Raw genomic sequence first — 18736 nt, forward strand, 5'->3', positions numbered from 1 at the left:
TAAGGTGTTTGTTTGCCTTATACTAATATGCTTTATGCTATTGCATGTCCAAATATGCTTTATGATATTACACAATGTCCATCTAGCATCCAATAAATATCATTCTGATTGCCACTCTTGTTTTGTATAAAAAATAAAAAAAAGGTGCAGTTTTGGTTATTTCTGTATGAGAATAACTGCACTTTTTTTTTTTTAATAGAAAACAATAGAGGCAATCAGAATGAGATTTATTGGATGCTAGATTGACTTTGTGTAGTCACAAAGATTAGTCATGCCTTTATTTAAAATTAAATGAAGAGAATAAAATGGACAGTAATCTATAGAAGGTGAAGGTGATATACAGTAGATGGAATCTATGGACTAGACTAGGCTTCAGCACTGTCACAGATTTATTAAAATAAAATAAGACACATAAAGCTTAAACAAAAATATAGCCACGGGAGCATCTAAAAGAGCCACATAGGACTAGGCTTCAGCACTGTCACAGATTTATTAAAATAAAATAAGACACATAAAGCTTAAACAAAAATATAGCCACGGGAGCATCTAAAAGAGCCACATAGGACTAGGCTTCAGCACTGTCACAGATTTATTAAAATAAAATAAGACACATAAAGCTTAAACAAAAATATAGCCACGGGAGCATCTAAAAGAGCCACATAGGATATAAATATCATAATGTCGGGTATGTATAAGTAGACTTGACTTGTCGGGTATGTATAAGTAGACTTGAAAAGATTCCTCTACTCCGACTCTTAATGCATATGTGTCTGCTTCTCAGCCGACTCCTAGTGCTGGAAAGACACCCTCAGGCCTGCCCAGGACTCCTGTATTCCAGTTCTGCTGATAGAGGTAACCAAAGGGGCCTCTCTCTCAGGATCTAGTGCAGTGGTAGTCAACCTTTTTCTACCTACCGCCCACTAATGCATCTTTTTGGTTGAAAAAATTTCCTTACCGCCCACCAGTTTTCGCGCAAATGCGGAATATTTTTAAGAAAGGGGGGTGTTTTTTAAAAAAAATAAATGTACGTACATTTATCTTTTTATTTCTACTTAATGCAGGTTTATAAGGTTTTTAACTTTATAACGTTTAATGAGAAAACAATAAAGTAAATTGAAATTACCTTTACTAGTGATTAATGAGATCCTTGAGGTTGATGCTGCGAGACTAAATATTTGATATCTGGTTCGATTTTCGTAAGGAACAAACAAAGGTCTCTTTCAGTGATATTCAGACGACTTCTCTGTTTGCGCATAATATGATTTCTCATTTGTGCGTCAGCTCATCTCCTCTCCCTCCTCAATTCCCCTCCCCACCTTTTATTCCCCTTTTTTTCTATTTTTTAACCGTCCTTATAGCAATGCCCAGTAGGAAGGCTGAGCTAGGTAGCCCACTTACTATAGTCCACTATAACATACAGACACACACACAGGGGACACACACAAAGACACACAGGACACACACACAAAGACACAGACAGGCACACATACAAAGACACAGACAGGCACACATACACACACACACACGTATGTGTGCCTGTCTATGTCTTTGTATGTGTGTCCTGTGTGTGTGTGTCCTGTGTGTGTGTGTGTGTGTCCTGTGTGTGTGTCCTGTGTGTGTGTGTGTGTCTTGTGTGTATGTTATAGTGGACTATAGTAAGTGGGCTACCTAGCTCAGCCTTCCTACTGGGCATTGCTATAAGGATGGTTAAAAAATAGAAAAAAGGGGAAAAAAAGGTGGGGAGGGGAATTGAGGAGGGAGAGGAGATGAGCTGACGCATAAATGAGAAATCATATTATGCGCAAACAGAGAAGTCGTCTGAATATCACTGAAAGAGACCTTCGTTTGTTCCTTACGAAAATCGAACCAGATATCAAATATTTAGTCTCGCAGCATATACATACAAACAGACAGGCACACATACAAACAGACATGCACACACACATAAGACATACATAGACACACACACATGCAGACACACAAACAATGACACATACATACAAAGACAAGACACACATACATACAGACAGACACATACGACACACACAAGACATACAGACACATACGACACACACAAGACATACATACAGACACAGACAGGCACATATACAGACACACAAGACACACATACATACACACACACACAAAGACACAGACAGGCACACATACACACAAGACACATACATACAAACAGACACACAGACATGCACACACACATGCAGACATACATAGACACACACACATGCAGACACAAGACACACATACAATGACACATACATACAAAGACAAGACACACATACATACAGACACACACACAGACACATACACACACACAAGACATACATACAAAGACACATACAGACACACACACACACATACACACACAGACAGACACACACACAAGACATACATACAAAGACAAGACACACATACATACAGAGACACACACACACACACACACATATATACACAGACAGACACATACACACACACACACAAGACATACATACAAAGACACATACAGACACACACACACATATACACAGACAGACACATACACACACACAAGACATACCTACAAAGACACACACACACAAACAAACACACACACACACACACATTATATTTAAGTCACCCTCCTGTTTCCTACCTTTAAGGTGCAGGAGGGTGACTTTCCCTGGGGTCCAGTGGTGGCTCAGGTGGATGGGAGTCAGAGTTCCCACTCTGACTCCCTGGTGATCATCCCGCGCGGCTCTCAGTTTTAGCTCAGGTGGATGGGAGTCAGAGTTCTCACACTGACTCCCTGGTGATCCTCCCGCGCGGCTCTCAGTTTTAGCTGGGAGGAGTGACCGGGGAATCACTTCCTCCCAGCTCTGATGTCATCACAGGGGGCCCGGTCGCACTGTTAAAGCGCCCAGCGCTGACCGGGCCCCCTTACAATCCGCATCCATCGGGTGGCCCTGACAGCATGGGCCACCCGATGGACACTTTGGAAGGCGGCCCCGGCGGTTTACCGGGCGGGCCGGAGCCGCAAATGGTCACGGCGGTACCCAGTCGCACGGGTACCGCCGGCTCACACCCGCCCGCCCGATCAACCTGGAAATCCCTACCGCCCACCTGGAATCCTGAAACGCCCACTAGTGGGCGGTAGGGACCAGGTTGACGAACCATGATCTAGTGAGATTAAAAACCTCAATAGGTATCAACCAGGAGGCCTTGTATTGCGATGGAGGCGTCCCCTTATCAGATAATGACATTGACCTCTATGTGCCATACGAAGCCTTTGGTCAGGCCCAAAATGACTCTATTGGGGGGCATGTGGCTCATGCGAATTCCTGAGAGTCGAAAGCGCTTCATGCACTGGAATCCAAGTCAGGCTGTGGCTGCCACTTCCCCTCTGGGCTTGATGCTCCAGTTTCACCCAGAATTTGTCGCTTATTGCCGCAAAAGCCTGACTAAAAGCTGTCTCCCAAGCACACTCTGCTTCTCCCAACTGTGGGGACTGCAACTGGTAGCCGGAGGATGGTGAGTATAGTGATGCCCCAGGGTGGACCGGAATAACCCTTCCAGTCAAAAAAGGGGGGAAAACAGGGCTGTGTTGCAGGAACTCAGGCTTACTGGATTGCTGTAGTACAAGGGACCAGCCGCCTACCTGCACACATTGGCACTCCAGACTAGGCTGCACAGTCAAGAACTGCTCCAAAATAGTCAATATCCGATGAGAAGGCTGCAATTTAGCTTTAGCGCGGTCTGCTATATACCGTAATAGCCCTGCTTAGAAATCGAGTTTTAGCAGTTTAGCAACTGGAACAAGCCTAAAGGCCTAGAGATTTGCAGGAGCTAGCATGCTCCCAATTGAAAGATACCATAATACTGCCCACTGTGGTGTATCACCAAATTAATATATATATCACACAAGGTTCGTCTACATTAAAAGGTATTTATTTAGAAGGCAACAACACAATACTATAAATGTATCACAAACACACAGCCCAGACCCACGGAGCAACAACCCTTTTTAAATCTATCTATCTATCTATCTATCTATCTATCTATCTATCTATCTATCTATCTATATAGTAATCCCCTTCCCCACACGTTTGATCTCACCCACGGTTAGGCCTTCACATCTAGTAATGGCTCACTGCTGCAAGTTCGACATCACATCCACCAAGGAAGAAAAGGAAGCAACAGAGTATAACATGGTTCACCAAGATAGCACATGGCGTCTGCACATCTGCTCTGCAGCAGAGCCAAGAAAGAACAGAGAGGAATGAGGATAGAGGGGGAGTGGTTATCTCTTTCCTGACTTATAAAGGTATTGAATTACCATATCAAAGGTTAAGCTTATCCCCCTGTAAGAAAGATCTACATGAACTTGGTCACATGACCCCTGGTCACCATGTTAGTTTGATGACAGAATGTCACCACATTCCCTCACTTTTTCTTCTCTTATGTTGAGCACATTTAAAAATAATATCACTCTTATCTATCTAAACTATGAGATCTGAAGTAGGAAAGGGGAGCACAGGAATTAGTGTGAGTGAGATGAGTAAGGTAAAAGAAAACAGTCAAATAGGGGTTGCATCACCCCACATTTCACCCCACACCCACAACCACCTTAACACTGCAGCATTACTTAAACCCTATGTCTCCCTTAACCCTGATCTTAGATTAGTTCCTTATTGCAGAAAATTCTGCTGCAACTTGGTTAAATTTTGGTTACAGTTTGGTTGAGCTATTTTCAGGCAAATATCTCTGCAGAAAAGAGATTCATTTGAAAACAAGAGAGACCCATTGCCATGGTCGTTGCTAGGGAGATTGAACCTTAAATCGCATTGGTTAATTCCTGCTGTGAGTATTCAAGCTAGAGAGAAGTGCTTTTTCTTGCATGAGTCTAGTGTAATGCAGCTCCTTCAGCATAATTCATACTTGCACTGAAAATATTCAATATTGTACATGCATTTTAGGTTTCTTTATGTAAGAATAAGCATGGGTTCTAGCTTGCTTGCTTACAGCAGGTTCAGATGGTAAACCTTACTAGAAGGAGCATGACCAAAAAAAGAAAAGATGACAGCAGGCCCGTCATTAGGTGGGGTGAACCATATCTGTTCCCTGGTCCATGCTTTGAAGTCCCTTTGTAAAAGATGGGCTGTAGAGTATCTTTTCAAAGGTGGGCCCATGGTATCAATAGGCAAGGAGAAACATGGTGACTTTTAAAGAGTATTGGGGAATCACCTTGTTTTGTGGGTTATTGGGGAAGAAGGACTATGGTTGCCTTTACAGCTCCGAAGTTAGCTCCCGTTTTTTAATCTTTGGGCCAAAGCTCCAACAATTCAACTCCCTCAGAGAAATTCAGTAACTTTTTTGAAAGTTACTGAATTTGCTATAATGAATAAACCCCATGTATATTTTATGTCTTAAGAAATCTGTGATACAAACCAAACAATCTGAACGCAAATGTAAAGGCTAACAGAAACAAAGAGGAACTATACACCTTATAAGAGTAACCCAGTTGCTTCCATTTAAGTAGCAATATTCATAGTTTCATGTAACAAAAAAAAAAAATATGGATTTCATGTAGGTTTTATTTTTTTTTTTTATCTCTTAGGGCTGTTACAACTATTATTCTTATCCCTACCATTGTATACACTGGAATTGGAAAACAATTTCTCCAGTCATTTAGAGTAGCTGAACCATTTCCAAGACATGCAAGGAGGTTTCTTAGCACATTTAATTTAAGGAAAACCAGAACTATGCTGTATGATAGATCAAATTGAGAAATGAAGACTAATTAAATTAAAATGTAGAAACAGATGTAACATATGGCTTAAAAAAATATGTTGTCAGCAATTTATGACATACAGTATTTCAAAAGATAAAAAGAAAGAGATTGTATATTGATGATTTAAGAATTGCATAAGCAAAAATCTCTTTATAGAACTAAGCCCTTGGGCCAGATAGAGATAAAACCTGTTGCATCTCTCCCTCTATTTTAATATCACGATTTGAACTACTTGGTGCAAAATGTCTACATTTTAACCCAAGTGTGCATCCTAGTTTAGGGGCCAGTGCAAGGATTTTTGCCACTCTAAGCAAAGATCAATTTTGCTGTCCTCTCATGAATACAGCCTCTCAGAGTTTTATTCACTAAACAATGAATTGCAGTGAATTGAAAACTGAACTTGGAGAATTCTTCTAATTCAGCTATATTGGTCTAAACTTTGCAATTTCTTAAAATTTGTAATTTAGTCTATCAGCTGTCCCTTCTTTCCTAGTGTTCATTCCTCAGTCTTAAAGAAACAATTTGGGCATTATAACAACTTAATTGAAATGAAAGAACCAGAAAATACCTGTCTTATATCCAGCACCGTTTAGCTCTGCTCCCTGCTTTTGGATTATTGAAAAAAAGAAGCCTTGCACTGTCATGGAGAGAGGCATCGCTGATGCTCTAAAACTATCAGTAGCTCCACATTTAAAAAATGGCTTGAATGGAAAGCTAATAACGTTCTCAACCAATCGGCAGTGCATCTGTTCATGGCTGAGTGAGGCTTGCTCTTTCAAGAATTCGAGAGCAAAGGAAGGAGAGGAGGCTAAACGGCACTGGATACAACACTTTGGGTGGGTAAGCTTGAGCCAGGGACCAATAAAGTTGTTATGGGTCTGGAGTTTTATTTTAGCAATCGGTATAGTGTTCCTTTAGCTACTCTTTTCCACCAGTTTTCATCGCTCTACTCTGTTTCTTTCCCCCCAACTTGCAGTTTCTCTGTTCATGCTTTCTTTGCTCATTCTATACCACTGATTCTCTCCAGCCTGCCACTCTTTATTCTTACAGAGAGGCCCAGACTAGCCATCGGGGAAAACCGGGCAAATGCCCGGCAGGGTAGATCAATGAATCTCCACCGCCGGCCTATGCAGTGCAACACCGGCCTTAGGAGGGGCCAAGGTCCCTTCATGGGCCGAAGAAGAGATTTGTAGGCCGGAATGGAAGAACTGATCAAGACACACTCTGTCTCTGTACTCTGTTCCTGCATAATGCAGCGTAGACTGTTTACTGAAGCAACCAGGAGTAGCAGCAGTAGCACCCTCACAAGTACAAAGAGCAGTGTAGCCAATACCAGAACCTATAAGTCAGCATCAGCCCTATATTGCAAAGGAGTAGTGCTACTATTGGTAGTACTGCATATATTCAGAGAAGTATACAAGTATACAAATACAAGTATGAGGGATGTAGAGGAGGGTCAGTCAGCAGCACTGGTATTACTACGATTACCTGCAGATTTCACCCTCTTCTGAGAAAGTGTTTGAACAAATTCTAAATGACTTAGAGCTTCAGAAGGAATTAGATTTTAATTATGGTCCAGAGGAAAAAGAAGAGAAGAAGCAGGGGTCTATTGTGACATCATCTCCTGAAAGACAAAAAGAGAAAGATCAGGCCGGCAGGGGAGATTCCTTGATTCCATGCAGGGAAGCACCGGCCCTAGGAGGGTCCACAGTCCCTTCAGGGTCCAAAAGGAGAGATATGGGGGGCAGAATGGAAGAACTAATCCAGACACTCTGTGAGTGCCGTGCAGTCTCTGTCTTCTTGCAACTCCTATATTAACAGAAATTTGCAAAAATCTTACTCTTCCTGCAGCCTGCAAACAGCAGCACCATGTGAAGGAAAGTCAGCTGGCCTCCTCTGATGATGTCAGAAGGAGGGGGTATGACTTCCACTCCTAGACTCCCCAGCAGTCTTGAGTGGATCTCCAGCCTCCAGCTCCTGTCTGGCCCATACCACCTACCACGAGGGATAAGTTCCCCCCTCCCTGGCCCAAGGTAACCCGGGAGACCTTCTAGTTTTTTGTTTTCTTTTTAGATCAAAATGTTTTTTGTTTTTTGTAGAAGCCCCTCTCAACAGCTCCTGCCCCCAACATACTGACCCTATCCCCCCCTACAGTCCCTGTCCCATTCTACTACCCCTGTGCCCACCATACTGCCCCTGCCCCCCCATTAATTATACTGTCCATTATACTGTCCCTGCGCCCTTTATATTGCCACTGTCCCCCTCTGTATTTCCCTCTACTGCCCCTGTATTTCCCTCTACTGCCACTGTCCTCCTTTTACTGCCCCCGTTTCCCCTCTACTGTACTTTTTCCCCCTCTAAAGCCCCTGTCCTACCTTTAGTGCCCCCACCATATTGCCTATGTGGCCCCCCTACAGCCCCTGTGGCCCCACTACAACCTCTGCCCCCCCCCTACAGCCCATGTCTCCCCCTCTACAGCCCATGCCGACAGACACTGTGCCCCCTCTCAACTGTTCCTGCCCCCCTCTACTATCCCTGCCCACCTTCTACTGCCCCTGTGCCTCCCACCACAGCCCCTAACTGCCCTACTTCATATTCCTTCTACTACAGCCTCTATTACCCCACATGCAGCCCTTAACCCCCCTTTTACACCCCATGACCCTACAGCCCCTATTCCCTTACTACCGACCTTAACCCCCACTACATTTCCATATCCTCCCCACTATAGCCACTCTTCCCCAATTTCTGCCCATATCCCCCACACTGCAGTCCCTTTCCCCAATTGCAGCCACTTCAGTCCTTAAGCCCCATACTACAGCCCATATCCCCTACTACATTTCCTAAGCCCACAATTACAGCCTCTAACCATCAACTACAGCCCGTCCTCCCCACTACAGCCCCTAACTTCTCAATTACAGACCCTATCACCCCACTACAACTTACTACCAACCCACTTCTCGAGATTAGGTTCTGGATCTGGCCCTGCCCTGTATGCCTGTGTATGTATGCCTGTGTCAGTATGACTCTGTATTACTGTGTCTGTATGTCTCTGTATGACTGTGTCCGTATGTCTCTGTATGCCTTGTTCTGTATGTCTGTATGGCTTATCATGGTTCCTCGCAAGCTGGAATGCGTGTAACTGTAGCTGATAAGCTGATAGCAGCCATAACACGACTTACTTGCCTTAGGTTCTTTCCATAGCTGGAGAGAGGAGGGAAAATATGTTATGTGAATGTTAGGTGTGATATGAATGTGATGAAAATAACTTTGCCACTGGGTTTTGGAGGGGACTACTTGCCAGCCTTTTGCCCTGTGACTATGGCCCCTTTAATTTGGAGGATGTTGTGTGGTGTATGTAGTTTCATCGTCTCCTCTTGTTGAGAAGCCTTATAATAAGCAGAAAGGCTAGGCAGCCTCATCCCTCCATCCTCTTCCCACCTCTGCAACCAAGGAGCAGAAATCCTGGGCTTATGTTTTTTCCAAACGAAGGCTGTTGTCGGCAAAAGGAGGGGGGATAGTCACGGGTAGCATCCTAAATAGGTAAAGTATCTTTGGTAGTATGACCATTTGATGGCATTGATTCAGCCCATCCATGAGAGTTGGACTGATTTCCACGCTTGGCATTCTTTTGTACTTTGGGTGAGTAATGGTTTGAAGTTGTGTGTGAAGATATCCCCCGTAGTAGGTGTGAGTTGTACTCCTAAGTATGTGATAGTCTTATTCCTCCTGTCAAAGTTATACTTCTGTTTGAGTGTGTCTACTAGGATCTATTGGAGCCCGACTGGCATGGCTTGTGTCTCTGTTCGATTTAGTTTAAAGTAAGATAGGTTTCCGTATTGTGTTAGTAAGTCTAATAGTTCAGCCGAGATGTGGATGGATTGCTGATCAGGAGTCAGGAGGCAGGCTGGATTAACATAGCTGCAGCTCCAGGCCCATGCCCATGGAATAGGCCCATAGATTAAAAAAAATAATAATTAAAAAAAACAAAACATTTTTGTACACAGTACTCTTAGGGTTGCCACCTGGCCGGTATTTATTTGAGGCTTCCTAGCCAGTGCCAATATTGCAGTAATACCGGCAATACAAATGCCGTTATTTTTCCCAGTATAAGCAGATATTATTCTGGAATACCAGCACAGGCCAGTAGGGGTTGCTGTGTTTGTGAAGAGAGGCAGGGACAGGAAGTTACAGCATACAACTGCATCTCTCTACTCACTGATCCACGGGGGAGCAGCTACATAGCACAGAGAGTCCAGACAGCAGCTTCCAGCCTGCAGAGACAGCCTACAGCTCAGGGAAGTGAGGGATGGCGTAAAGGCTGCAGGGAAATATGGGAACACTAAGAAACTAGAGGACACTATGAGATATGGGGACACAGGGAGACCTATGGGGATGCTGAGACACTTGGGGACACTTGGAGACATGGGGACACTGAGACACTAGGGACACAATGTCCCCAAGTGTCTCAGTGTCTTCAAGCCAGTTTCCCTGGTGTCTCCATGTCCCCATGTCTCCTAGTGCCTCAGTGTTCCCATGTCTCCCAGTGTTCCCAGTGTCTTAGTGTCCCCATGTCTCCCAGGGTCTGTGTCCCCATATCTCTCAGTGTCCCCAAGTCTCCCAGTGTCCCCAAGTGTCTCAGTGTCCCCATGTCTCACAGTGTCCCCTAGTGACATGGGTACACAAACACTGGGAGACATGGGGACACTGGGAGACCTGGGAGACAGGGAGACACTGGGAGCAATCTATATATACAGCAGAATCAAACTGTAAATAGTTTTTTTTGGTGATTTTCTCTTATGTCACTCCTTGTGATTTACACGTATGTCACGCATACATAATTAGTTATGCAAATTAGTAAGGCCTGTATTTTTTTTCCAAGAAAGGTGGTAACCCTAACTACTCTTCACATACTCTTGCGTAGTATAGAAGTATGGAAACTTAAGAGGGATACATGGAAACAAAACTTGTGTGGACTAGCTGAAATGAAATTAGTTAAAGGGACACTTCAGCTCAATGGTGTGGTCTGGGTGCCAGGTCCCCCAGGTTTTAACCCTTCAGATGCAAACATTGGGGAGGTGTTTGATTGTGTCTTAAGCTGTTAAGCTGTCTAGTTCAACTGGGAGTAGTTTGGGAAGGTTTAGTGTCTCTAAGAATCTAGTGATGTCTTGTGTCGAGGGGATATTTGTGGCTGGATCATCTTTGAGATTATATAGTAAACTATAATACGTGGCAAACGTGTCTACTATATCTTGTTCATAATCTTTTCCTTAGTATTAGAGTATACATATGCGATTTTGGTACTTTTTGAGCATGATTTGAGTTGGGAAGCAAGTAAGGCTCCCAATCTGTTTCCCATCGTAAATAATTTATGTTTATATAGTTTAAGCAGGTAGGTTGTTTTTTCCAATTCCATTTCCCGAAGTTTGGTTTGTAGTTTGAGTAGTTTATCATTCAGTGTAGGAAATGGACTCATTTTGTTTCTGTGCGTAATGTCTGTCAGTTCTTGTATCAAAGAGGTGTATGCTTGAATTTTATTTTTTCTGACATAGCTAGCTGTCTTAATAAGCACTCCCCTAATCACTGCTGTATGTGCTTGCCAAATATGTTCAATGCTTATGTCAGGAGTCGTGGTAGTGGAAAAGTTTAACGCTTAACGCTTCTTTGATAGAAGAGACTGTAGCAGGGTCGAGGGGAAGAGTATCATTAAGCCTCCAAGAGCCTCTACCAGTATTCGGAAATCGTTCATGGAGTGACAGGAGTATAGGTGCATGGTCCAAGCACATTATCAAACCTATTCTAACGTCTTGGATTTTGTGTGTGATGGAAGCCGGTGTGAGAAATCTGTCAATCTTGGTGTATGTTTTATGAATGAGTGGTATATATAGTCTCAGTCTGCGGGGTGTAGTATTCTCCAGTGGTCTATGAAGGCATGCTAGAGTATAGTTGTGCATCTGTGTTCAGTTGCGTTCCGCAGCTTTTTTGCAGTGGTGTGGGAGATCCTACATGTGGAATAAGTGTTCAACGTGTTCAACGTGCTCTCCAGAATAAAATGTGTGTCACCCCGTATAATGACATCCCTGAACTTTTGTTGGGTCACCATGGCTAGAATTTTAGTTAAGAATTCACCTTGATTTGAGTGCGGTCCGTATACATTAACAAGAGTATAGGATTCATTATTGATATACCATTTTTATCACACCTTTTTTTGACAAGGGTAAAGGAGACACCACCACCAATCAAGTTTGACACACCCCGCTTTTTCTTTTTAAAGAAATAGTGTAAGTCATGTGGAAAGGCGTTGGAACAAAATCTTAGCCCGTGTCTTAGCCAGCCTCCTGTGCCTTAGCTTCTTTTAAAGCCAGCCTCCTTTTGTTAGGCGAGTTGAGGCCTTTGGAGTTAAAAGATAGATTAGTGAGTATCATTTTGAGACCTTAAGTGGGGGGGACTCTGAGTATATGAAGTATATGAAGGGTCTCTCTGTTATAGTGAAATATTGGCAGCTTGCCATATAGCGTGGATGCTTGTGTTTGAGGGGGGAAACTGAGGGGCCAACTAATGATGCAATTTTTTAAAATGAGATTTTTTATGTTTTGTATATATATATATTTTTTGTGTGTGTGTTTTTTTGTGTTTTGTTTAGTCCTTTTTTATATTTTTTGGGTCGGTTTTTTGTATGTATAAATGTTTCACTATGTAGGTAGTATAACATGGTGAACTAGAGGCAGAGCATCCTTTTGTAATGTGCACATCTCATCAACCCACCAATAAGTAATTGTGAGGTGTCTCCTTTTCCCGTTACTATCAACCCTGGTCCCCAGACCAGCATCCCCAGCAGGTAAGCATCCAGTGGAATCAGATGAAGTTTAAGTTTTCTACAAGCGTGGCTAACATTATTGGGGGTATATACATTACATGCCTGTAGGGAGCCCTGGACAAATATTGGGTGACATAAGGCGACTCGGGGGGTGGAGTGAGCTATCTGTATATTGTATGACAGGTGGGGGAGGGGGAAAGGATAAAAAGAGAGATACAAACAACATATTAGCATAACTATATACAAAAACATTGCACTCTTTTTAAAATTGTTTTATCAATATAATGCTTTCAAAAGTTTAGGTCACTTTGCATCCCTGTACTTTAATATTAATTTAATATTAATCAACATAATAACTTTATAAGATTGCGCAGTTTATGAAAACTGACTGCGATTATAAGCCAGACACAGCATGGAAGGAGTTTTTTTTTAATTAATCTTTTGATGTATCATTTTCATCCAACTTGTGTAGAGTTTCCCTTCTCCATGGAGAGATATGAACTGCAGCTGTGTTCATGTATGTTCGGTAGACAGCAGCTACAGATAGTTTGGTTAACAAAACTGTGAACATGGCTGCATGTTACAGCATGTATGCGATTCCGCATTATAAATGGAAATTCATCTGGCGGATGAATAACTTATCTCAGAAACTGGCTCTTAATATACATTTAAAGTGGATCTGTCATTTAAGTGGATCTGTCAATTTCAGGGTTGTTTGCATATTTAAAGACTCCAGAAACTGAAAGATCCAATGTGGCTCCGGTGGCCAAAGGGTGCAGGGGAAATTAATTTTACTTACCTCGAGGTGTCCCTCACGTTTTCCGCCATCTTTATGCAGCTGTCCTCTTTGGCTGCCAGGAGCCACATAACGCACAAGAGTACAACACTGAGGTCTATCCATAGACAGAGCCTGAATCCCACTTTCCAATTATTTGTGAGGGCTGCTGGAATTGGACAAAAGTTGATGGCAGAGCTGCTACTTTTTCCAACATTTGTTAGCCTCAGGCTTTTTCCATAAGACAAAGTACTCCTTACTTTGTTTTATGGCATCTTTGGATTTCATTAATATTCCAATGCAAAAATATATCTTTATGAAATACCGAAAAGTGACATCCGCTTTAACACAAGTTGTAGATCATTTGAAATGTTTTATTAAAACATATAAATTATAATTACAAACAAGTGTTACTCACCTTTTAAAATCTTTTGCTTGTTAGTTGAAAAATGAAACTTTTTGTCCAGAGTACCTGAGTTTGCAAACTGTGCATATAGTATTATATATTGTTATTGCTATTCAGATCAAACATGTAGCAATATGTCAAAGATCCTTGAGATGGCAGTGTTGGCTAATTTTCTGGATATTATAAGGTACACTTTTTTGAACAACAAAACAGTGTTTAAATATGTTTGCTCTATGAACAAAAAAAATCGTATTAATTTTGTTTGTTTTCTTTTTTTTCCAGCAATTTGTAACTTCAAGAGCAATACATCTCCACACATTTCACTCCAGATTGGAGATGTGGTTCATATATCGGAGTCTTGTGAAGGTAAGAATATCCCAGCTAATTCTAGCTATCCCAGCCATACCAGTTAATTCTAACTGTGACACACACACACACCCCTTAGCTGTTCCTAGAACTGCACTCTTCTGGACAGTGATCTGCGCAGAACTCTCAAACTCCCAGGACACTGGTAGAGGACCCAAGAATGATGAGGGGTGAAAAAAATTTTTTTTTTATATATTAAATGCCCAGTGCTCAGTAACATCTAAGTCCAATTCATACTGGCACTCTGGGTCTTTAAATTCTAAATATAATTATTATGTTTTTACTCCATAAGGGTTGATGTTTCAGTTCATAATTTGAACTTTCATCAGGACATTTAAGACTTATAAATCAAGAAATAGGCTATTTAGAGACAAAATACTCTTCTTATTATCCACGTGTAGCGCCAAAGTATCGCACTAGAAGAACCAAACTACACCCTGACGTGATCATGCACCTGGCAACTGTTGTTGCCATTGTGAGGTGTAAACTTTGTTGTGGAAGTTTTATTAGTTTTCAACCAATCACTTATCCTGGTGGTTAATTGCCGCATTTAAGCCGTGTTGATTGTAGCTTTGTGAGAAGAATGTATTGTACATCATTTCAGGAAGCTTTCTGCTTTGTTCAGCTTAGGAGTTATTCTTCAGCACTAGCAAATTGTGAGACAGGGAGGGACCACTTCAGATTTTTATGATAGGCACTGGAAGAGTGCAAGATAGCATTGTGATTAGTTGGTTTGGAATATAAGCTATACTCCAATTGTCCATTAGATAAACACATTTTCACATCCATATGTTGGATGAAAGTTTGATTAATTTGTTATGTGCCCTTGATAGGAGTGAGCAAGTTGTTAATATAATCGACACATTGTTGTGCTTGCTCCTCTCCACCTGACCTAAACATGTCATCGATATAGTGAAAATATCCCACTTTTGAGCCTGTATATTGTTCCAAGATTTATTTCCTTTTGCACTTGTATATGAAAGCATTAGCATACATGAGGGCCATAGCTGCCTCTATAGAAGTTCCAGAGTTTTGCATCTACGACAGTTTTCAAGTTAGACAGCAGAAATTAAAGAATATCTTCATTTGAAGGGCCTCAATAATATGGAGAATTATATGAAACATAGAAACATAGAAACAGAATGTGACAGCAGTTAAGAACCATTCGACCCATCTAGTCTGCCTAATTTTCTAAATACTTTCATTAGTCCTTCGCCTTATCTTATATCTAGGATAGCCTAATGCCTATCCCACGCATGCTTAAACTCCTTCACTGTGTTAACCTCTACCACTTCAGCTGGAAGGCTATTCCATGATCCACTACCCTCTCAGTAAAGTAATACTTCCTGATATTATTTTTAAATCTCTTGTTCTGGTAGTTTTTCTTCTTTTAAATATAGTCTCCTCATTTACTGTGTTGATCCCATTTATGAATTTAAATGTTTCTATCATATCCCCAGTGCTATATTTAGTGCAAGGCAAACAAGGCATTTGCCACGGGCGGCACTTTCAAGGGGGCGGCAAAAAATATCCCTCGGACTGTGACAGCTTCCATTAGTCTGAGGGAATTCAGGAGGCAGGTGCTGGGGACCGCATTACGCTGCTGACAATCGAAGGGAGCACTGAGTCTCCCTTCCTGATTCCCAGCACCTTACTTAGCACTTATGCCTCGGTCCAGCATGGAAGCTCTGCCCCGTTCAGAAGCCCCACCTCTGCACGTAAGCTTCACCTCCCGCACTCAAGCAGCGGACCTTGCTGCAGAAAGAGGCCTGAAAATGGCCTCCCAGAGAAAATGACATCGCCCACAGCTTTCAGTGCCAGGTGAGGTTTAAATACTGTGTCTGTAGTAAGTGGGTGTAGTAAGTGTGTGTGTGTGTCTGTAGTGAGTGTGTGTGTTCCAGTGATCTGGTGTGTAGTGAGCATGAAAGAGTCCCAGCTGTCAAAGCATTGTTGGAGTTGCTTGACAGATTGGAATCTACATTTTAGCCACCATTGCAATAGCGGGGTACAAAAAAATTCATGCAAAGGGTCCTCTCTACTTTAGTTCCGACATGGTAATATTGGTGGTGTGATTGCATGCCAGCGAATAGGCGGGCCAGGACACCCCCTGTGTCAAATGCTTGTCTAGGATCCAATCGATATTAAAAGTGTCCCTGACCATGCATCACTGTTGGGTTGGTATTGCTCAGATGATGAGCGGTGCATGGTTTCCTCCAGGAATAAGGCTTTGAATTTAGGCCAAACAGTTCAATCCTTGTATAAACAGACCAGAGAATCTTGTTGTTCACAGTCTGACCTTTAGGTGTTTTATTTTTAATTCCAAACAGGAAGCTCTTACCAAGCCCCTCTCTCTCTAGTGTTCAGTTTGGCAATAGGGGGACACAGGCTTGGTAAGAGCTTGCTGTTTGCCAATAGTTTGTGTAGTGATGTCCCGAACGGTTCGCTGGCGAATAGTTCCTGGCGAACATAGCTTGTTCGCATTCGCCACGGCGGGTGAACATATGCAATATTCGGTCCGCCCCCTATTCGTCATCATTGAGGAAACTTTGACCCTGTACCTCACAGTCAGCAGACACATTCCAGCCAATCAGCAGCACACCCTCCCTCCAAGACCCTCCCACCTCCTGGACAGCATCCATTTTAGATTCATTCTGAAGCTGCATTCTTAGTGAGAGGAGGGACAGTGTAGCTGCTGCTTATTTAATAAGGAAATTGATAGCTAGGCTAGTGTATTCAGTGTCCACTACAGTCCTGAAGGACTCATATGATCTCTGCTGTAAGGACAGCACCCAAAAAAGCCCTTTTTGGGGCTAGAAAATCAGTCTGCTCTTTTTTTTTCCTGTGTAATCTAATTGCAGTTGCCTGCCTGCCAGCGTGTGTGTCAGGCTCACAGCGTATACTGTGCCCACTTGCCCAGTGCCACCACTCACTCACTGGTGTCACAATAGCTTGCATTTAAAAAAACAACACTTTTTTGACTGTAATATAATAGCAGTCAGTTTCCTTCACACGTGTGCGTTTCAGGGCCTGCCCAGTGCCACCACTCACTCACTGGTGTCACAATAGCTTGCATTTAAAAACAAACAAACACTTTTTTGACTGTAATATTCTAGCAGTCAGTTTCCTTCACACGTGTGCGTTTCAGGTCCTGCCAGGGCACACTGTCACACCAGTGCAACTCATATCTGGTGTAACAGTTGTGTACATTTTAAAAAAAAAAATACAATTTTGACTGTAATAGATTGAATAGCAGTTAGTTGTCTGCCAGAGTGTGTGTCAGGCTCACAGCGTATACTGTGCCCACTTGCCCAGTGCCACCACTCACTCACTGGTGTCACAGTAGCTTGAATTTAAATAAAACAAAACTTTTTTTGACTGTAATATAATAGCAGTCAGTTTCCTTCACACGTGTGCATTTGAGGGCCTGCGCAGTGCCACCACTCACTCACTGGTGTCACAATAGCTTGCATTTAAAAAAAACAACACTTTTTTGACTGTAATATAATAGCAGTCAGTTTCCTTCAAACGTGTGTGTTTCAGGGCCTGCCCAGTGCCACCACTCACTCACTGGTGTCACAATAGCGTGCATTTAAAAAAAACAAAAAAACTTTTTTGACTGTAATATAATAGCGGTCAGTTTCCTTCACACGTGTGCGTTTCAGGGCCTGCCCAGTGCCACCATGCACTCACTGGTGTCACAATAGCTTGCATTTAAAAAAAGCAACACTTTTTTGACTGTGAAATAAAAGCAGTCAGTTTCCTTCACACGTGTGCGTTTCAGGACCTGCCCAGTGCCACCACGCACTCACTGGTGTCACAATAGCTTGCATTTTAAAAAACAACAACACTTTTTTGACTGTAACATAATAGCAGTCAGTTTCCTTCACACGTGTGCGTTTCAGGGCCTGCCCAGTGCCACCACTCACTCACTAGTGTCACAATAGCTTGCATTTAAAAAAAAACAAAAACTTTTTGTACTGTAATATAATAGCAGTCAGTTTCCTTCACACGTGTGCGTTTCAGTGCCTGCCAGGGCACAGTGTCACACCAGTGCAACTCATATCTGGTGTAACAGTAGTGTACATAAAAAAAAAAATAAAAACATTTTTGACTGTAATTGATTGAATAGCAGTTAGTTGTCTGCCAGCGTGTGTGTCAGACTCACAGCGTATACTGTGCCCATTTGCCCAGTGCCACCACTCATATCTGGTGTCACAATAGCTTGCATTTAACAAAAAAAAAACTTTTTGGACTGTAATATAATAGCAGTCAGTTTCCTTCACACGTGTGCGTTTCAGGGCCTGCCAGGGCACAGTGTCACACCAGTGCAACTCATATCTGGTGTAAAAGTAGTGTACATTTTAAAAAAAATAAAATTTTGACTGTAATAGATTGAATAGCAGTTAGTTGTCTGCAAGCGTGTGTGTCAGGCCTACAGCGTCTTCTCTGCCAACTTCTGCCACTGCACAGTGCCACTCATATCTGTTGTCACAGTAGCTTGCATGCATAGTACCACTAATCGAAAAAAAAATGACAGGGAGAGGCAGGCCGTAGTGGTCATGGTGCTGTGATTCCCTTTGGCCCTAGAAT

The 18736-nt window shown here is 42.4% G+C and overlaps 1 protein-coding gene across 1 annotated transcript in view; it reads left to right on the forward strand.

Annotated features, from left to right (window-relative positions):
• Positions 1–18736, forward strand: part of DOCK2 (dedicator of cytokinesis 2) — an 816002-nt gene that overhangs the window by 102474 nt on the left and 694792 nt on the right. The window contains exon 2 of the mRNA XM_063447503.1: positions 14063–14146. Within this exon, the coding sequence (XP_063303573.1) occupies positions 14063–14146 (84 nt within the window). The remainder of the gene's footprint in view (positions 1–14062; positions 14147–18736) is intronic.

Source organism: Pelobates fuscus, chromosome 3 (assembly GCF_036172605.1).
Source record: "Pelobates fuscus isolate aPelFus1 chromosome 3, aPelFus1.pri, whole genome shotgun sequence".
Classification (NCBI taxonomy): Eukaryota; Metazoa; Chordata; class Amphibia; order Anura; family Pelobatidae; genus Pelobates; species Pelobates fuscus.